Here is a 23389-nt window from a genome sequence, read left to right as displayed (position 1 = left end):
TGTCCCAGCATCCCTTCCAGGTCAGCATTTGTTCCGGGCAAAAACATTTGCCATAGATGACAAAATCTGCGGTCAACTTAATCACAGCCTCTGTCAGTCTCTCCTACTAAACTCCTTTAAGCCAGGAACTGTGTGTTGTATTCCTCCCACAGGGTAAAACATATCTGCTGACTAGTAGGTTTATAGAAAAGAAAAAGTAAAATGCTACCACATCCCTCAAAACAATCTAAATAAATTATTCTACCATAATTATAACTACATACAACTTTAAAACTCTTCTTCCTTAAACAGAGCAATTTACCTAATTTCTGTAAGAATGAAGAAGGGGAAGACTCTACAAATAGAAAATTCACTGTTTATTTTTTCTTAGGGATGCTATAAACCTAGGCCTCATATACTACAAGATTTTATTTCATTTTTAAATATTTGGAAATATCTCTCAACATTATAATTTTCCGCAAGAGACCCTTTCTTACTTTAAAGGTTAATGGTCATAAGCTCTTGGTTTGGAGTGATCAATGACCAGTCTGATCCATTGTCCTGCTACAATCACTTCATTCTGCAATTTAGAAAACTGAGTATCATATTTTAACTTTAAGTTACAACAATCCTGTTTTTCTCAGAAGTTATAAAGACCTAAATGCAAAATTTAAAAATTATGGAAGTATTACTAAGTGCCTGACACTGAGATAAGTGCTTTTATATAAAATTACAACTCAACACAGGGCAATGGTTACAAGCACAGATTCTGGAGCCAGATCAATGGGGTCTGAATCCCAGGCTCACAACCTACCAGCTGTGTGATCTTGGTAAAATCATGTAACCTCTTTGTGTCTGTTTCCTTACATGTTAAATGAAAATAATAATAGAATCTACCTCATAGGTTTTATGAGAATTTAATGATTATTCATGTCAAATAATAATAATTACTCATGTCAAACACATAGAACTTTGCATAACACAGAGTAAATTCTATATTCATATTTAATATTATTATTATTATTTTAATCATACCCAACTTGGGCTCAAATACACGCTCTGATACTTGATTACTTAACTGTATAGCCATAAGCAAATTACTTAACCTCTCTAGACTCCTACTTCATCTATAAGACAGAATAATACCTACCTCAATAGATGTGAGGATTCAATGAAATAAAGTATGTAAAAGTATGTTGTGGGCTTCACAAAATGCCTGTGCCTGACCATTAACTATTAGCCATTAATGGGCAGATCAGATTCAAATTTTGATTCTACCTCTTAGAAACAGTTTAATCTTGACATATGCTTAACTTCTCTAAGCCTGATTTTCTTTATCTGTAAATCAGCATTAGTAATACTTACTCTGAAGAATTGTTATGATAATTGTATTTATTTCATATACATTTATTGGGCACCTATTATGTACCAGGCTCTGAACTAAGCATGATGCATCGTGGTAAACAAGAAAGAGCTCCTACAGAACTTACAAACCTCAAACATTTAGACAAGTATTTAGAGTAGAGTAGAAAGTATATAGATTGCTATGGGTCTGTACAAATGGGGCCCTAAACTACTCTAGGGAGTCCTAAAAAGGAAAATATTATAGATGATACAAGTTAAACTCCTTGTTCAAAGACTGGCACAGTTTAAGTATTTCAAAAATGTTAACTATAATTAGTCATTTTTTAAAAGCCTTCAAAGTATTTTCTCCATTTTTAGATGGACAGAATGAGATTCAAAGATGCAAAATAATTCCCAAGATTAAGTTAGGTTAGGACTCAGAGCCAGGTCAACTGTCTCCACACATTGCTCTTCCCGTAACTGCAAAGTTAACTCCTGATGCCAAAGGAGAATAATGTTTACTTAAAAACTCCAAATATTCTTATTATTTTGGCACATTTCATTAACACGCAGAACAATCTTAGAAACACCAAGCCTAAATTTTCCAAGCCTACAGAAGGATCAAGAATACTATATGCCCAGGGACACCTGGGTGACTCAGTCAGTTAAGCGTCAGGCTCCTGATTTTGGCTCTGGTCATGATCTCAGGGTCCTGAGATCAAGCCCCACACTGGGCTCTGTGCTCAGCAGGGAGTCTACTTGAGGACTCTCTCTCTCCCTCTCTCTCTCTGCCCTTCTCCAACCCTCTTTCTCTCTCTCTCAAAATAAATAAGTAAATCTTTTTTTAAAAAACAAAGAATACTATATGCCCAGCAAAGCATGAATTACCCTGAGTATCTCTCTCTTCAGATCCCTATCTAAATATACAACCTTTACCTAAGTCCTTGTTCTCAAGGTATGATTTTGGGGGGAACCCAATCTAAGGTTCCTATGTTGTAGGGTTGTTCTAAGGATTGGTAATGACACATATAAATACACCCATAAAAGTGCCTGGCACATTTTAGCACTCCTGAAATGATATTATATATGTGCCAGAATTATTACGTGAAGTTGATATGCGTATATTGTGCTGTCTCTTATATATTATCCTAATTTGCATAATAGTTCTGCAAAATAGATACGCCTTTTCTTAATTTTACAGAAGAGTAAAAGCTAATATATGAAACCAGATCTGTCTGAAACCAAAACCTGTGTTTTTGGCATTATACTATACTGCTATTAAAAAAAAAAAAGTTAACATATGCCTTCCAGATTCATGCATGTTGTCACGAATAGAAAGATTTAGTTCTCTTTTATAGCTGAATAATATTCCTTTGTATATATAATATATACATATATATTATATATACGTGTGTTTGTGTGTGTGTGTGCGTGTGTGTCATATTTTCTTTGTCCATTCACATATGGAAGGACATTTTTGTTGTTTTGATATATTGGCTATTTTGAATAATGTTGGAATAAAATCAATTTCACAGAAACAGGAAATAGAAAGGTGGTTGCCAGAGGCCGGGGGAATGGGAAATGAAGTGATATAACTGAAAGGTACAGATTTTCAGTTATATGAATAAGTTCTGAGGATCTAACATTTGTACACCATGATGACTATAGTTATTGATACAGTATGGTATACTTGAAAGTTGATAAAAGTAGATCTTCAGGATTTTTACCACACAGAAAAGTTAACTATGATAATTATGTGGGGTGACAGATGCATTAATTATCTTAATCTCAATAATTACAGTGTACATACATATGTGTGTGTATATATATATGTATATATATATATATACATATATATATATTAGACCATCACATTGGACACTTTAAATATATACAATTATATTTGTCAACTTTCCTCAAAAAGTTAAAAAGAAAAAGTATATCAACCATTTGGATATCTAAAAAAAAAAGAAAAAGTGAGATATTACTTTAAAACCCACGATTTCTATTGAAGTCATGGCACATTTTCTTTTTTTTTTTTTTTTTTTTTTAAGATTTTATTTATTTATTTAACACAGATAGAGACAGCCAGCGAGAAAGGGAACACAAGCAGGGGAATGGGAGAGGAAGAAGCAGGCTCATAGCGGAGGAGCCTGATGTGGGGCTCGATCCTGTAACGCTGGGATCAAGCCCTGAGCCGAAGGCAGACGCTTAACCGCTGTGCCACCCAGGCGCCCCTATGGCACATTTTCATACTGTGCCAAGAATAAAAACTATTTTCTTTCAAAAGGAAATAAAACATTAATTTTCAAAGATTACACAAATAAATGTAGTAAAATTTCATCGGAGAAATTAAAATTAAAAGTTTTAAGTTTTTATTTCCATTACTTTGGAATGGTATATAAACAACTGAACCGTATCTGTATTTTACTGACCCTTTTTCATGACACAGTAATTTAAATATCATATTAAGTCTGGGGCCAACCAATTAATTTGTAGTATAAATTATATTGTTCTTCTCCTATTCAATATACACATACTCATATTAATCATAAAACAATACTCGTATTGCATATGATGGCAACCAAACAGTATTTATTTGGATCGCTTATTTTAAAACAAGTAGACAATTTTTCTATTTTTCCTATCACAAAACCTTTATTATCTTATTGTACTAAATATCTATATATCTATATTTTCAACAATATATCTATTACTCATATGTCATAAACTGACCTATAATAAGGTAATATGTATATATAATGGTTAAAAGTATGGCCTTTGGAGCCAGGAAATTCTCACTTCAAATTTAGCTACACCTCTGTCAGTCATGCAATTCCAGGGAAATAACTTTACATTTCTGAGCATTAGTTTTCTCCCCTACAAAGAGAGATACAGCATCTCAGAAGGTTTCTGTATTAAATGAGGTAAACTATGTATATTACTTATCATAGTGTCTGATGAACAATAAATCATTGATATTTTATTGGTTTTTCTTCTTAACATTCTTGCTATTTTTGTTAAATTTTCATCTAAATGTAAAAATATTTTACTTATCTTAAAATCTCACTTTATGAAATCATTTTGTTCACTATCTATCCTCCCTCACTTATTCATACATTTATTGAGCTCCCTGTTCTCTGACTGATAGTACAGTAGGCACTGGAGAACCAAATAAGAAACCATCCATGATTTCAAGATTACAGTGAAAAGAAAAAAGAAAAATATAATAAAGGCTAGCATATAAGAGCCTAAGAGTTACCTGTAAATATGAGGTAGAGACAGCCAAACTTGCCTGAGAGGTACTGTTTCTCAGAAGAAGAAATGCTGGAAAGGTCTGAATTAACATTGTACCAGTAAGAGAAAGGGATCTAGGTCACAGAGAAAACAGTACCTGCAAACACATGAAGACTTGAGAAAAGCTGGTAGGCTGGGGAACAGCAAGCAATTATTCATGAGAGCTATAAGAAAGTTAATCTCTCCCTACCTTTCTATTGCTCAAATTACTTCATCAACAAATAAATACAGTATTAATTTGGTGCTTAATTTCATAAGCACTCTGCTTGGTTCTTTGGGAGACCAGGGATTAATCAGATTCAGATTCTATCCTGAAGCAGGTTAAGTGTAGTAGAAGAGAACAAACTTTTTTAAAAATCAGAAAGGGTCAGGTATCTATAGAAGGATAAAATTAGGGTGGTCTTGCTGTTTTTCTGAAGGAAATACTACTTATAGAGAGAGGGATATGGAAAATTCATATTTGACCTGCAGAACTTATTTCTCCTGAGAAAAACAGATTAGCCACCGGTTCAGGGCCAAGCAATATACGAAGCACTTTACATATTCTACAACTCAGAAAGAAAAAATACTTATGGGGGTCTATCTGAAAGCAATATCCTCCATCCACATGAAGCAATACTTCCCAATTATTGAATCTCTTAACCACTTTACTCTTCTGTAAGTCTGGATGCACCTAACAGAATCCTGTTCAACACAACATATTAGGCAGCCACAGTCAGTAGCTCAGAGTTAGCACATAAGAGAATACCCCTCTAATTTCTCTGTTTTAAATAATCTAAAATAAATCCCTGGATTTAAATTCGATCAGATGAATGCTGCATATGTCAAACAAATTTTTTCAAGTGCCAACTAAACTGCTTTTCACTAAGAAGCCCTTTTGCATTATGCTCTGAGTCTACAATGGAGGATGTGACAGAATACAGTCCTATAAAATATATTGCTATAAACATCATAGGGATATTGTCGAGGATACTATTCATCACATTTCAGTGATTGCTTTAGGAAAACCAATAGGAAGAATTTCATAAGATCTCAATATTTGGTTTATTTTATCTTATGGACATTGTTTTTCTCTTGGCACTGGCTACGAGAAAACTCTCAGTTAAATTTATTACCTACCTATAGCAAATTTATGAGAACTCAGAGCATGCATTTTATGTATTCATCCGGCTGAATTTTCTTTTGCTATTTCCCCTTTCTGAGATTTTCTCACTGATCTATTTTTTAAATATTATTATTTTGTATATATTTTGGTAAGATGTTTTAATTATTTAAACAATGAAATATATATATTTTTTCCTATAGGATGTAGGGTAGGCATCATTCCCCATCAAATGATGAGAAACTATGGCTCAGTTTTCAAGTAAGGATTTAAATTTTAGCCTGACTCCAAAGGGTGTGCACTTAAGCACTCTACTATTACTGCAAGGTTTATGCACTACTAGTACAGATACAATTGATATAAACCAACTGTTCATACACTGCTGGACAAATATGCACTATTAATTTGGATACTATGTAGGTCAAATTGGGTAATTTCTTCTACTGAGCTTTTCAGTAAAGGACGGAAAAAGATAACTAAGGTTAAGAAAAATATGATCTAAGAAAGAAATTTGGATTATTTCAGACTGTAGGTAAACCAAAATAACACACGATCTTTAAAAGAATAATTCCAACCCTTACGGAGTTATTATTATAAAGACCCTTCCTATCTTTAACTGAGGTAAAAAGAATTCAAGAGATATTTTCTAGACACCAGATATATCCCAGACAAGGCAATAATGCAAAATTCAAGAAAAGTAGAAGAAATTGTTCTTAATTATGTGGACAGTGTTCAGGTCTGACCGGAAGAACAACACTATAGTACTAATTATGGGTTGAATTATGTGCCCCCAAAGTTCATATTAAAGTCCTAACACCCAATACCTCAGAATGTTACCTTACTGGGAAACAGCATCTCTACAAAGGTGATCAAATTAAAACGTGGTCATTAGGGGCGCCTGGGTAGCGCAGTCGTTAAAGTGTCTGCCTTCGGCTCAGGGCGTGATCCTGGCGTACCGGGATCGAGTCCCACATCAGGCTCCTCCGCTAGGAGCCTGCTTCTTCCTCTCCCACTCCCCCTGCTGTGTTCCCTCTCTCACTGGCTGTCTCTATGTCACATAAATAAATAAAAAATCTTTAAAAAAAAACGTGGTCATTAAAGTGGCCCCTGATCCAATATGACTGGCAGCCTCATAAAAAGGGAATATTTAGAGAAAGGCATGCATTCCAGGAGAATGCCAAGTAAAGATGAAGGCAGGGATCAGGGTAATGATTCTACAAAGCAAAGAATACCAAATCACCAGAAGCTAGACAAAAGACATGGAATATATTCTTCACAACCCTTAGAAGAAACCAACCCTACTGACGCCTTGATCTCAGATTTCCAGAACTGTGAAATAATAAATTTTTGTTGTTTAAGCCACACAGTTGGTGGTTCTTTGTTATGACAGCCCTAGCAAACTAAAGTGGCATGTAATAAACAAGGAGCAAAATCTTACATAAACAAGTTTTCAATTGTCAAAAAACAACCAATGTTCTTAGGGTTCAGAGACATGTCAGACTGACACTGCCATGTCCCTCCAACCAATGACATACCCACATGCATGCACACATACATTATGAAAACCAAAAATAATTAACAATTATTTCTAAAACGAAATTATGTTTACCTCTCTCATTAAAATTTTCAACATATTCTGAACACCGAATATGTGCCATTCAGTGTATTAGGCTCGGGGCACAAAAAAGTTAACAAGATCCAATTCCTACTGGATAGGAATTTATAATCAAATTTCAATCTTCCCATTCAGAATACCCACAACATTTGATGATTGTGATGCAATATTACTTTTGCTGTTTGGTTTGTGTTCAACTGAATCTGTTCCCTAATCACTTCTTTATAAGGAGACCTCCTCTCTGACAAAGACTAAGTTCTGTGAGCATTTCATACAGAACCAGGTATATGATAAACATTGAATAATTAATGATTTATCATATAGTCAAATTATATCAGTTTTATCCCAAGAGAAATAATATCTGAAAAGTTATTTTGTAAAATATAAGGTGCTATATCAATGTTCATTAGTATTACCATTATACCATTAAATAATCACTTACAGCAACAAAACACAAAATTTCATTTTCAAGTATTTCCAAGTTAATTCTTTAAAAAGTGATTTTTCCCTGACAACTTATTCCACTATGATGAAATAATAAATGGGTTGAATCACACTGAATGGTCAGATGAATTGGATTTTGAAACAATCTAAGACAAATTCAAAAGCAACAGTCTTTAATACACTCACCACTTTCAAAGCAAGCATCAAAGATAAGATGTCCTTTCTTGGGCTGTCCACAGTATCCAGACGGAAGCACCATATATTTGCTCACATTCCCTCCGATGGCATCGTCATTTCCCATATCATTGCCTATTAAAAAAAAAAAGGTTCATGTTTAACAGAAATCAAAATATATTTAGGAATATAAGTCCATATGACTTTTATTATTAATTTGCCCCTCCCCTGTCATTTATTGCTTATCCAGACAGTAAGAAATGAACTATATAGTGTTGTAGAGTAGAAACAAGATACATTTTGAAATCAGAAACATAAGGTCTGAAATCTCACCTCTACTAAATATTAATTCTGTGCTACAAAGCAATCAGCTTAATACCCTTAACACTCAGTTTTTCTCATCCGTAATTAAGGAATGGCAAAACCAATCCTTCGAAATTATATTATGAGAATTAGATATGAAAATATCTAGCATGACTACTGAAATCCAAAAGATGTTCATTAAATTGCACCAAGTATTTAATAAGTGATTACTATATTTAAATTCTCACAAATATTTAGTTAGGGGTTCATGGGTGGCTCAGTTAAGCGTCTGCCTTCGACTCAGGTTATGGACCCAAGGTCCCGGGATCAAGTGCCACGTCAAGCTCCCTGCTCGGTGGGGAGTCTGCTTGTCCCTCACCCTCTGCCTCTCCCCACCTTTGTGCGCTGTCTCTCTCACTCTCTCTTGCACACGCGTGCTCTCTGTCTCTCTCAAATAAATAAAATCTTTAAAAAAAAAAAGAACTGTTTAGTTAGTTATTTTAATTCAAATAAAACAATTCTATAACTAGCATTATAACTTCCTAATATTCCACAACCAGAAATAATTTGAGAACTACTGAATTAACATAGTTATAGTATACTGTTGGTGAGAATACAAGCTGGTGCAGCCACTCTGGAAAACAGTATGGAGGTTCCTCAAGAAGTTAAAAATAGAGCTACCCTACAACCCAGCAGTTGCACTACTAGGTATTTACCCCAAAATACAAATGTAATGATCCGAAGGGGCACCTGAATTCCAATGTTCATAGCAGCAATGTCCACAATAGCCAAACTGTAGAAAGAGCCAAAATGTCCATCAACAGATAAATGGATAAAGAAGATGTGGTATACTGGGGCACCTGGGTGGCTCAGTCGTTAAGCGTCTGCCTTCGGCTCAGGGCGTGATCCCAGGTTCCTGGGATCGAGCCCCACATCAGGCTCCTCCGCTGTGAGCCTGCTTCTTCCTCTCCCACTCCCCCTGCCTGTGTTCCCTCTCTCACTGGCTGTCTCTCTCTCCGTCAAATAAATAAATAAAATCTTTAAAAAAAAAAAAAAAAAGATGTGGTATATATACAATGGAACATTACTCAGCCATCAGAAAGGATGAATACTTACTATTTAATTTGACATGGATGGAACTGGAGGGTAATAGGCTGAGTGAAATAAGTCAATCAGAGAAAGACAATTATATAGTTTCACTCATATGCAGAATATAAGAAACAGTGCAGAGGATCATAGGGGAAGGGAGGGAAAACTGAATGGGAAGTCATCAGAGAGGGAGAAAAACCATGAGAGACCCTTAACCAAAGGAAACAAACTGAGGGTTGCTGGAGGGGAGGTGGGTGGGGGGATTGGGTGATGGGCATTAAGGAGGTCACATGATGTGATGACCACTGGGTGTTATACACAACTGATGAATTATTGAACACTGCATCTGAAAGTAATGATGTACTGTATGTTGGCTAATTGAATTTAAAATTTTAAAAAAAGGAGTTATATTTCTTTTTTTTTTTTTTAAGATTTTATTTATTTATTTAACAGAGAGAAGGACAGCCAGCGAGAGAGGGAACACAAGCAGGGGGAGTGGGAGAGGAAGAAGCAGGCTTTCCCAGCAGAGGAGCCTGATGCAGGGCTCCATCCCAGGACCCTGGGATGATGCCCTGAGCCAAAGGCAGATGCTTAACGACTGAGCCACCCAGATGCCCCAAGAACTTATATTTCTTAATAGGAACTTTAATTTTTTTTTAATTTTAGAAGTTTCTAGTTGGATGTAGAAAGTTGGAAAAATCATAGCTTCCACCTTAATAAGATATATCCCAACAAAGAACAAAATGATAACTTACAAAAATCTATCAGAAAATGGAGATTGCAGGGCAACAATAATCTAATACCCAAGGAAAGTCAGGCCCTACCAAAAAAAGAGGGAAGCAAGCACTTTACAGCAGAGCACAGGAGGAAGAAATGCTGGGTGTCATACAAGTGAGTAAAAAGAATTAAGCTAATTTTTTTTTAACTATTAAAAGTCAAATATAGCAAATAGGAGGGTATAGAACCTTAGAGTCATAGACAGAAAGGGAGTTCACACCCACTGGCAGACTCTTCTGTACATGCCTCCATCAGGTGTTTAGGAGAAAGATTAGGGGGAGGGCAGAAAACTAGAAAATGCCTTTTCATTGTAATGCAGGAATGGAGAAGGGGATGGGCTTCTGTTATAGAAAAGGCATGAAGCCGCACCAATATCGTTTTCCCTTATGGAGAAGAAAAGGACCTTAAGCCACTAGGGGAGAAATAGCAAACCTTAAAACCTCAGTGCACAAATAAGACTCCAAACAGGAAGAGGAACAGCAAAAGAAAATATCCTCTATACCTGGAAGAGGGGAAGAAAAGACTGTCTCACACAAGACCCATCAATGATTCAAGGCAGAGATAAAAGAGGGAAGACAGATGGGATCATTGAAAAAATTCCACCCCAAGACCACAGCATACAGGACCTGCCTAAGGTAAGGTCCTGGTCTTAGGCTAGACCAAGACAACAGAAATACTCGTGCCCCCTCCGTACTAAAATAGCAAGCACTAAAACACAACTGTAATCTACTGCTAGAAGTGAGACTAAAGCAGAAATAAACCCTGTCTGTGGCAGGAATACCCAGTAAAGGACAAAAGTTTAGGGTGGAGCAGATGAATGAGGAAAAACTCTCAGTCACTCTAGCCCTTTCCCTCAGGAATAAGGTAACCCTAAAGACTCCACCAAAAAAACTACTAAAAGTGATGAATGAATTCAGTGAGGTCAGAGGATACAAAATCAATATACAGAAATCTGTTGCATCTCTACACAATATTAATGAAGCAGCAGAAAAAGAAATTAAGAAAACAACCTGAATTTACAATTATACCAAAAATAATAAGATACCTATTAAAAAGTTAACCAAGGAGGTGTAAGACCTGTACTGTGAAAACTATAAAACACCAATGAAAAAAATTAAAGGTGATACAAACAAATGGAAAGATATTCCATGCTCATGGATTAGAAAAACAACTATTGTTAAAATGCCTATACTACCCAAAGCAATCTACTGACTTAATGCAATCCCTACCAAAATACCAACAACATTTTTTCACAGAACAAGAACAAATAATTCTAAATATTGTATGGAACCACCAAACACCCTGAACAGCCAAAGCAATCTTGAAAAAGGAAAACAAAACTAGAAGTATCACAATCCCAGATTTTAAGATATACTGCAAAGCTGTAGTAATCAAAACAGTATGGTACTGGCACAAAAACAGATACATAGATCAAGAGAACAGAATAAAGAGCCCAGAAATAAATCCATGGTTATTTGGTCAATTCATCTTTGACAAAGAAGGCAAGAATATGCAATGGGAAAAAGATAGTCTCTTCCACAAATGGTGTTAGGAAAACCGGACAGCTACACACAAACGAATGAAATTGGACCACTTTCTTACACCATACACAAAATAAACTCAAAATGGACTTAGGACCTAAGTGTGAGATCTGAAACCATAAAAATCATAGAAGAGAGCACAGGCAGCAATTTCTCTGACATCAGCCATAACAACATTTTTCTAGATATGTCTCCTCAGGCAACAGAAATAAAAGCCAAAATAAACCTTTGGGACTACATCAAAATAAAAAGCTTCTACACAGCAAACGAAATCACCAACAAAACTAAAAGTGTACAGAAAGGGTAAAGATATTGGCAAATAACATATATGATAGAGGGTTAGTATCCAAAATATATAAAGAACTTATAGAACAACACCCAAAAAACAAATAATCCAATTTAAAAATGGACACAAGACATTTCTCCAAAGAAGACATAGGTTGACCACCAGACATGTGAAAAGATGGCCCAACATCACTCATCATCAGAAAAATGCAAATCAAAACCACAATGAAATATCACCTCACACCTGTCAGAATGGTTAAATCAAAACACAAGAAACAAGTGTTCACAAGGATGTGGAGAAAAAGGAACCATCATACACTGTTGGTAAGAATATAAACTGGTATGGCCACTATGGAAAACAGTATGGAGGTTCCTCAAAAATTAAAAACAGAACTACCATATGATCCAGTAATTCCTCTACTGGGTATTTTCCCAAAGAATACAAAACACTAATTCAAAAGACACATACACTCCTATGTTTATTGCAGCATTATTTACAATAGCGAAATTATGGCAGCAACCCAAGTGTCCATCAACAGATGAATGGACAAAGAAGATGGGATATATCTGGAATGGATAAAGATGTGATATATAGATATATAGATATAATAGAATACTACTCAGCCATAAAAAAGAATGAAATCTTACCATTTGCAACAACATAGATGGATCTAGAGAGTATGATGTTAAGCAAAATAAGTCAGAGAAAGAAAATACCATAATATTTCACTTATACATGAATCAGAAACAAAACAAATGAATAAAGAAAAAAAGAGACAAAAGACCAGACTCTTAAATACAGAGAACAAACTGATGATTACCAGAGGGGAGGAAGGTGAGGGGATGGATGAAACAGGTGAAGGGGATTAAGAGTACACTTACCACGATCATGAGCACTAAGTAATGTACAGAATTGTTGCATCACTATATTGTATACCTGAAACTAATATAATACTACACATTAATTATACTGGAATTTAATTTTCTTAATTTTAAAAATAAAGAAATAAATAAATTAAAATGTAAAAAAAAAAAAGTAACCTTAGAAGAATTTGATCTAGTGATAAACTCAAGATAACCATAGCAACAATGAAACTTAACCCAGCTTAACTCTTGACTAGGTTGACATAAGCCCTCACACAAATGACAAGAAGAGATGTATCCATTTCCAGTGACAAGTAGCACTTCTATCATTGCCTACTGTTCTACACTAGGAGTCAAGTATGCAACACAAAATTGTGGAATATACAAAAAGAGATCAAGAAAAAACAACCTACCGTCTATGAAGATCAATTAATTGAAGTAGATTCAAAAATGACTAGACACTGGATTATCAGACAATGAATTAAAATAACTAAGACTGGGGCACCTGGATGACTCAATTGGTTGAACATCCAACTCTCAGTTTCAGCTCAGGTCATGATCTCAGGGTCATGAGATGGAGTCCCACATGGGACTCCAAGCTGGGCATGGAGCCTGCTTGGGATTCTCTCTCTCTCTTTTTATCTCTTTCTTTCTCTCTCTCTCTGCCCCACCACCCCCTAAAATAAGTAAATAAATCTTTTTTAAAAATTAAATAAAATAACTAAGACGAATATGCTAAAGCCTCTGGTGGAAAAGGAGGACAAAATGCATGAAAAAATGGGGCATTTCAGCAGACGATGGAAACTACAATAATGAGCCAAAAAGACATGCTAACACTAAAAAATAAAGTAACAGAGATGAAGAATTTCTTCAATGTACTCATCAGTAAACTTGACACAGATGAGAAAGAATTAATGAACTCCAGATCAATAGAAATAAGTTGAACATAACAAAGATAAAAAAATAAAAGAAAAAGAAGAAACATGGCATCCAAAAGTTGTGGAACAATATCAAATGATCTAACATATGTATAACTAAAATTCCAGAAGGAGATGAGAAAGAATGGGGCAGAAGACATATCTTAAGAGATAACACCTAAGATTTTCTTCAATTAATGAAAAATATCCAGCTACAGACCCAAGAAGCACCAAGCAAAACATTTATTTTTAAAACTTTATATATCATATATGAAAATACAAATCACATGCAAAGGAACTAAGAAAAAAATTACAGAATTACAGTGCACTACTCATAAGAAACTGTGCAAACCAGAAGTCAAGGGGATGACGTCTTTAAATTATTGAAAGAAAAACAGCTTTAAAAAATTAATGCAGGTATTTTGAGGAAAGCAAGAGATGAGAGAATTCATTATCAGCAGTCTGGTATTATAAGATATGTTAAAGAAAGTTCTTCTGGCCTAAAGAAAATGATAACAGATATAAGCTAAGATCCACACAAAGAAATTAAGGACTCCAGAAATATTATAAATGAAGGTAAATACATTCTTATGTTTAATACTCCAAAAGATAAATGACTATCTAAAGAATAAATAGTAGCAATGTATTATGAGATTATACCACAGGTAGAAGTCAAATAAATAGCAAGAGTAGCACAAAAGATGGGAGGGAGGAATGGGAAGTATGTTGTTTCAAGTTTCTTAAACTAAATATAAAGTTGTATAATATTGTTTGAAAGTAGATGAACTATAATAAATTAAAGATGTATACTGAAAAGCAAAACACTAAAAAAAAAGGTCATCAATTAGCCAAAATTGAAGATAAAATGAAATTAAAACAAATGGCCAATCAATCTAAAAGAAGGCAGAAAACAAAAGAGGAGAAAGGGAACAAAGACCAGATGGAGCAAGCAGACAAAAACAAGCACAATATTATAGTTCATTTATCAGTTTAAATGGTATCTACTGACACTCTGCTAGGAAAGATAAAGAAATGGTTTATATATATTATTCTCCGCTTCTCTAAAAATTTTTGTTAGTTCTATTATTATAATTACTCTTTTTTTTAAAAGATTTTATTTATTTATTTGACAGAGATAGAGACAGCCAGCGAGAGAGGGAACACAAGCAGGGGGAGTGGGAGAGGAAGAAGCAGGCTCATAGCGGAGGAGCCTGATGTGGGGCTCGATCCCAGAACGCCAGGATCACGCCCTGAGCCGAAGGCAGACGCTTAACTGCTGTGCCACCCAGGCGCCCCTATTATAATTATTCTGTTGAGATAGTTATCAATGTGAGCAGTATTCTTACAGGGCATTCTGGACATTTGTTGAGGTGCTTCTTTGTTTTCATAACGATGAAAGAACAGTGATGTCATTTGGTTGGTGGAGACCAGAAATGCTAGATATACTGCAAAGTAGAGGAGAGTCCAGTACAACTTTCAAATGTCCTATACAGATACTATATATGTAAAAATCCTATTTGTAATTCTTTGAGCTTAGAACCTACCTCTGTTATATACATTTTGTATAGCTTTAATAAATACTGATTTTTTCAAGAATATAACATATAAACCAAGAAAGGATTATATTGTATTTGTTCATAATTTTACCCAGAAGTACTACAATTTTAGAAAATTATGTCACCAAAAGCATTGCCACATACTCTCTTTGATTCACTAATATAATACTCCTATATCAGTTTACATTAGTAGCAGTTGTGTTTATAGTGATTCTACACACAAATGCAAACATTAAAACTCTATTGTGCTTTCCAATGCCTGGATATATGCATATCCCTGTTGCACCTTGTGTGTAAATCCTACTCACCCTATAGACCTACATACAATGTCATCTGCTCTGGGAACTCCTACCTGACCCTTCCCAAAGTGATTGTTCCTCTCTGTTCCCACAGGATCTTGTTTATACCTTTATTATAGCATTATTGCCTTTTTATTATTAATAATGTGCATCTTTTTACCCCTAGTAATTGTGGTTTCTCATCAGAAGAATCTAATGCCTTACCTTTTTATCACTACTTTCTCTCTCTCTCCAGATCAAGAATGACACAATTCTTGGCATAATGTCAGTAATCTATAAATATTCATTGAATTACTAAAAAACATATTTAGGAGCTGAATTTGATTTCAATGTTGAATATTAGTTTTGTGTCTGTTGAGAGCAGGGAATATGTGATATGTTTTAAATTCATCAAAAAAGCAAACAGTAAAAAAGAGAGAGAGAGGCAAACCATAAAACAGACTCTTAACTATAGAGAACAAACTGAGGGTTGATGGAGGGGAGGTGGATGGTGGAGATAGGTTAAATGGGCAATGAGTATTAAGGAGGGCACATGTTGTGATGAGCACTGAGTATTGTATGTAAGTGATGAATCACTAAATTCTATTCCTGAAACGAATATTACACTATATGTTAAATAACTGGAATTTAAATAAAAACTTGAAATTTTTTTTTAAAGAAAGATAGGTTCTGGCATTTCATAAAAAATATGATTCAAGGAGCAGTGGGACGTATCAAAGTAACAACCCCACCTACCCAAAACACTACTTATATTTTACCATGGACTTCACTGCTAATATTTGAAATGACACATTGATACAGACACTTACTGAATGAATCATGAGGTTCTTCCGGTTTTTTCATCCTTGTTAACAAATCCTGACAATACCATGTTGATCTTAAATGAGGGCATAAATGTTTAACATTTTATTTACCTTTTGCAAATTTTTTATTTAAATTCAATTAATTAACATATAATGTATTATTAGTTTCAGAGGTAGAGTTCAGTGATTCATCAGTCTTATATAATACCCAGTGCTCATTACATCATGTGCCCTCCTTAATGCCCATCACCCAGTTACCCCATGCCCCACCCAGCTCCCCTCCAGCAGCCCTCAGTTTGATTCCTATGATTAAGAGTCTTATGGTTTGTCTTCCTCTGTGATTTTGTCTTGTTTTATGTTTCCCTCCCTTCCTCTGTGATCCTGTTTTGTTTCTTAAATTCCATATATGAGTGAGATCATATGGTAATTGTTTTTCTCTCATTCACTTATTTCGCTTATCATAATACCCTCTAGGTCCAAGCACATCGTTGCAATTGCAAGATTTCATTTTTTGATGGCTGAGTAGTATTCCATTGTATATACATATACCACATCTTCTTTATCCATCCATCTATCGATGGACATCTAGGCTCTTTCCATAGTTATGCTATTATGGACAAAGCTGCTATAATATTGGGGTACATGTGCCCCTTCGGATCACTACATTTGTATCTTTGGGGTAAATGCCTAGCAGTGCAATTGCTGGATCATGGGGTAGCTCTATTTTCAACTTTTTGAGGAACCCCTATACTGTTTTCCAGAGTGGCTACAACAGCTTGCACTCCAACCAATAGTGTAAGAGGGTTCCCCTTTCCCCATATCCTTGCCAAGATCTGTCATTCCCTGACTTGTTAATTTTATCCATTCTGACCATTGTGAAGTGGTATCTCATTGTGGTTTTGATTTGTATTTTCCTGATGCTGAGTGATGCTGAGCATTTTTTCATATGTCTGTTCTTTAAGATGTGAAGTCATTGGACATTGGCAGCTCTGTATTATATTAGCAGCATATTCTTAATCAGATAGTTTGCTTACTTAGACATGATTGCTGTTTAATTGATTAATTTATAAAATATGGAGGGAAATTAAAAGATTAAAATAAAAATAAATAAACAGCACATTTACATTTACAGTTTACTAAAATAAACAGTTGTTTTTCAGACCACAATGTTTTGAAACTTGAACTCAATCCTAAGAGGAATTTTGGAAAGAACTCAAATACATGGAGGTTAAAGAGCATCCTACTAAAGAATGAATGGGTCAACCAGGAAATTAAAGAAGAATTTTAATAAATTCATGGAAACAAATGAAAATGAAAACACAACTGTTCAAAACCCTTGGGATGCAGCAAAGGCAGTCCTGAGAGGGAAGTATACAGCAATACAAGCCTTTCTCAAGAAACAAGAAAGGTCTCAAATATACAACCTGACCTTACACCTAAAGGAGCTGGAGAAAGAGAAGCAAATAAAGCTTAAACCCAGTAGGAGAAGAAAATTAATAAAGATTAGACAGAAATTAATGAAATAGAAACCAAAAGAACAATAGAACAGATCAATGAAACTAGGAGCTGGTTCTTTAAAAGAATTAAACAGTTGTGATATAATGAGACCACATAGTAAAAGAAAGCAAGATTCCACAAAACATGTGGTATACTGACACAAAGACCAAAAAGGGAATAGGGTGAACTATATAGTACATAATGATAGTGCAATTTATTGGCTTATCATTTGAATACACAAAGCAGGAGATACAGTTACTTGTTCTCAGAAAAATCGTATCTCAATTACATTACAAATGTATACAAAATGATTAAAAATCATTTACAGTAGCACAAAATAATCCAAGGTGTCACGGAATAATGGAACAGTTCTTATAAAATAATAACTTTTAATTTCTTGACTTCTGTTCACTTCAATGTTCAGCCAAATAGCTCTTTTTCCTATATTTTTGAATCCAGACTCTTCATTCTTATTTTATAATACCCCACATTTATCTAAGGCAGCATGAATTAGCAGTAAGAATTTGGATTTTAAAGTAACATAGACTTGAGATCGAATCCACCTAACTTAGATACATATGCAGTGTAACCTTTGTTAAGTAATTTAACCTAACCTCTGAGTCTGTTTGCTTCAAGTTTGCTTATGTTGTTCTGAAGTTATAGAAAACATATGTAAATCACCTAGAACACAGAATTTACTCAGTAAGTAGTTTGTTATTAGAATCATGATTATCATCATCATCATTAAGATACATGTATCTGAAAGAAGTGTATTTAACAAAAAGACTAAAAGATTCAAACCTATAAAGTATAAGGGAGGATTCAGAAAGGAAGGGAATAACTTAAATTGAAATCCATAAAGTGTATCTTAGGGAAGTCTTTTCTTTGAAGTAAACACTGACTACTGTATCATCCAGTTAAATTACCCTTATAAAACACCCTTATTATATAGTATGTAAAATATTTGCCTCTAAACATAGAGCCAGAGTAACATAATGAATTTTTCCTATTTAAGGATGAGAAGAGAAAATTTAAAAATTGAGATTTAAGGAAATAATGATCTGATCTTACTAATGTTATTATTATTTATGTGCCTTTGTAAAACACTACATAGATAACAAATATTTAGCAATAAAAATTATGAACATATTTTGTGGAGGAAAAAACAAAGAAAGATGTATATCTATCAATGTAGCATGTACCTGAAGAAATAATACAATAATTATGTCTTATTTTACTCTGATAAATAGGCTACTGAGACATCTAGAAATAGACTTTAGGGATGCATAGAATTTTTGAAATTTAAGTTGGTTATGCAGATGATAGATATGGCAAAGACTAAATTTGTTCCATTTTTACATGGAAAATACTTTACAGTAGTCTACCCTTATCTGGGGAAAATATGTACCAAAACCTCCAGTGGATGCCTATATATACACCATATTTTTTCCTATACATACATAAATAACTATGATAAAGCTAAATTTATAACAGACACAGTAAGAGATTAATTAATAATAAAATACAACAATTATAACAATATACTGCAATAGACGTTACCATAGATCTTGGCAACCTCAGCATATGATTTTTTTTTTCTTTTTAAGTCAAGAACTTTCACCTTCTCACTTAAAGGAAGCTCTTTACAGCTTTTCTCTGGCATATCCACATTGCCAGCATAATTACTCTTGCAATTTGAGGCAATTATTAAGTAAAATAAAGGTTACTTGAACACAAGCACTGTGATACAGTGAATCCGATAACTGACACTGCTACTAAATGACTAGCAGGCAACCTATACAATGTAAATACACTGCAGGGATGATTCACATCCCAACCAGGTTGGCAAGAGATTTCATCATGCTACTCAGAATGGCGCACAATTTAAAGCTTATGAATTGTGTATTTCTGGAATTTTCCATTTTGTGTTTTAGACCACAGTTGACCACAAATAACTAAAACCACAGAAAGCTAAACCAAGGACAATGGGGACAAGGCTGTACACTAAAGTTACAATCAATTCATATCGGTCAAAAACAAGAAAAACAGCTTATTAATTAAAAACTGACCTTTATATAGAACATATATTCCACCTCACAGGCTAAAACACCTCCAAAGAGTAACAAATTACCCTGTGTATAAGTGACATACAGTTAAAGGGATCTGTCAGAAGTTCCATTATAAAGTCATATTTCCAAGGCTTCATAATTTTGGGAAAAAATTACATGAAAGATGAGACTAAAACCACAAACTCTGAGCCAAGAACATAAATCTAAAATTCCTCAATCTATTCATTGAGGACTTTAACCACCATAAACTAGTTACATAGCTTTGTCCTAGGATTTTTTTTGTAAATTTGGCATTTTACTTCCCAATTCAACATTTTTCTTTTTTTTATAATAATATTTTTTATTATATTATGTTAGTCACCATACAGTACATCCCTGGTTTTTGATGTAAAGTTCCATGATTCATTAGTTGCATATAACACCCAGTGCACCATGCAATACGTGCCCTCCTTACTACCCATCACCAGCCTATCCCATTCCCCCACCCCCCTCCCCTCTGAAGCCCTCAGTTTGTTTCTCAGAGTCCATAGTCTCTCATGCTTCATTCCCCCTTCTGATTACCTCCCCCTTTCTTTATCCCTTTCTTCTCCTACCGATCTTCCTACTTCTTATGTTCCATAGATGAGTGAAACCATATGATGTCCTAGGATTTTATAAAATATTATCACTTTTGTTCTCATTACAAATATACAAGATACACTCCAAAAACTTTTAAAAAATTCTTAGTAATTTCCTAAATATACATATCCTAATTCTTTCTAGCCACATATATCTATAATACAAATAAGACACCTAGATTTGTTAAGCTACAATCTTACCTAATATGTATTGAAGATCAATTACTATACCCACTCTATCTTGTGCCCAGAACTAAGGAAATACATAAGAAAAATAAGTTTTAAATCTATCACTCAATAAAATAAGAATATACTAATAATTAACGTTAATGCTTTCAAAAAGCTGACCATCTAGTTAAGACTACATGGAAAATAAAAATATATATAATTTTTTAAATGTTCTATTTCTGTAAAAATATAAAATTCAGTATAGACAGTATAATTTGGCGCCATATGGTTTGGAGAAATGTGGACCTATGGCTGAGTTCTTGCTTGGCTTATTAAATATATCACCATGAATGAGCCTCAATTCAGCAAGCTATGGTCTTGGATTTCTCTATTTTCATCCAACACCCTTTAAAAAAAAAATGGTTGGCCTATTTTTCCCTTACAGGGTAGTCTGCATCCAATTTCCCAAAAATTTGCCATAATTTATCTCCCTCCCTTGATCTCACCAAAAATCTACTTATACCCTCTCTATTTTGTATTACACCAAGTTCCATTTGCCTTAATGTCCACTTCCAAACCAGTCACTTAAACACTAACCTTCCATTTATGTGCTAGTCAAGAGCAGAGAACCATATATTATTTGATTAATATTAATAGAAACACCCACATTCACTGCACTAAAAAATTTGATATAAAGTAATTTCAATAAATAATTATTGAATTGAATATTCAATGGAAAAAGAATTTTTTAAAGTATATTTTGGAGGAGGAGGCCCAAGACTGTGGCATAGGAAGCTGCTGAACTCACCTCTTCCCATGGATACATCATTCCCTGCTGAAAAAGATCCAAAAACTAGATGAAATGAGGTCCACAACGAAGGAAAAGTACAATGCTGTCCACAACAAAGGAAAAAGATCGAAGAGGCACAGACACAGCCATGACAAAAACCCTATATACCAAGTGCAGCTACACACAACAGTTAGGGATCTCAACACAGGAGGAGGAGAAAGGGGTTGGTGCCCAATATAGGGCACTCCAGCTGCTGAAATCTGCACTGGAGAAAAGAGCCCCCAGAACACCTGGTTTAGAAAAGAAATAGGACTGATGTCAAGAGTCCCAAAGTGCTATAAAAAATTGAGATCCCCTCTTAAAGGGCTCCTAGACTAAGAGAAAAAACCAGCAGTTTAAAAAGTACCTAGGGGCATCTGGGTGGCTCAGTCAGTTAAGTGCCCAACTCTTGATTTCAGCTCAGGTCATGACCTCAGGGTTGTGAGATCGAGCCCTTAGTCAGAATCCCACACCGCATGTGGAGCCTGTTTGAGATTCTCTCTCTCTGTCTGCCCCACCCCAATCCCCTGCTCACACACATGCACACTCACTCTCTCTCTCTCTGAAATTAATTAATAAGCAAGCACCTAGACTATATGTAGGGAGATTCATTTGTGGATCTCATAGGTGACACCCTCTAACTGCCTTACTAGGATGGGCAGGGGAAAGTGATCCTGGCACATGATGAGGCCAGAGAATGCATGTGGTAGCAGTACTCACCCTCTCCCTGGCTGGAACAGGCAAGCACAAGCACTGAAGGTGTTCTCCCACTCCCTAGTTAAGTCTGCAAGAGCCAGTGGTTGCTATGCTACCTTGCCCACCGGTGGGGGCTGGTGAGTGCCAGGAGCAGTGGCATTCTCATGTTCCCATCTTAAAGTCAGTACACATGCACAGAAATACACACTCTCCTGCTACACTGTCAAAGCCCACAGGTGTGTATGGTCAAGACATTTTCCCTGCTATTTTACTGAAGCTAGTAAGCATGTCCTCCCTCACACACTCTCCAGCTGCCTGCAAAAACCAGCAAATACATGTAATCCACACAGGAATACCCCATGATCACCTGGCCCTGTGGCTAAGAGAGCTGGTATTCCAGCGTCCACAGGACTACACCAATCAGAAAGAGAGTTTTTGGCAGGCCACCATCCCCAGGGCACTGAACACACAGCAGACTAAATACAACTCCAGTCTTTACATGAAAAAAAACCCTGTTTACTTAGCTTGGATCTTTACCCTGAGAGATAGGCTTCAAGTTTCCAACAGAGCAAGAGGTTAAAGAGGCATTCCCAGGGAACATAAGAAGGGAGACACCATCTTTGTTCAACCACATGACATTGCTACAGTTTAACATGATTCCCAGAAGTGAGCTTATAAATCATGTGGAGCTCCAATCTTTGCAACTGTTGCTCCGGGACACCTCCAGATCTCCTGGTCTGGAAGGCAGCAGAGATTATGATTGTGACCCCATAGGACTACCTTTTTTTTCTTTTATTTAAGATTTTATTTATTTATTTGACAGAGACAGCCAGCGAGAGAGGGAACACAAGCAGGGGGAGTGGGAAAGGAAGAAGCAGGCTCCCAGCGGAGGAGCCTGATGTGGGGCTCAATCCCAGAATGCCGGGATCACGCCCTGAGCCAAAGGCAGACGCTTAACAACTGAGCCACCCAGGTGCGACCCCCCCCCCACCTGACAGGAATACTTATATTTGCATAATTTAAAGCTGCTACCTGAAGGTCTGGCTTCCAATCAGCCTGAAATTAGGTGCTAAATTAGAGGCCAACCCTTGGATGACTGGCAGGTCTTGGCGCACCCTCAACAA

General features: G+C 35.4%; 1 protein-coding gene across 1 annotated transcript in view; it reads right to left on the bottom strand.

Annotated features, from left to right (window-relative positions):
• Window positions 1-23389, bottom strand: part of LOC113254217 (cytosolic carboxypeptidase 6-like) — a 1048184-nt gene that overhangs the window by 892693 nt on the left and 132102 nt on the right. Inside the window, exon 3 of the mRNA XM_057310254.1 lies at window positions 7968-8090. Coding sequence (XP_057166237.1) covers window positions 7968-8090 — 123 coding nt within the window. The remainder of the gene's footprint in view (window positions 1-7967; window positions 8091-23389) is intronic.

This window comes from Ursus arctos, unplaced genomic scaffold, assembly GCF_023065955.2.
Source record: "Ursus arctos isolate Adak ecotype North America unplaced genomic scaffold, UrsArc2.0 scaffold_12, whole genome shotgun sequence".
Classification (NCBI taxonomy): domain Eukaryota; kingdom Metazoa; phylum Chordata; class Mammalia; order Carnivora; family Ursidae; genus Ursus; species Ursus arctos.
Note: the sequence above shows the minus strand (reverse complement) of the source record. Positions and strands in the feature narration are given on the sequence as shown.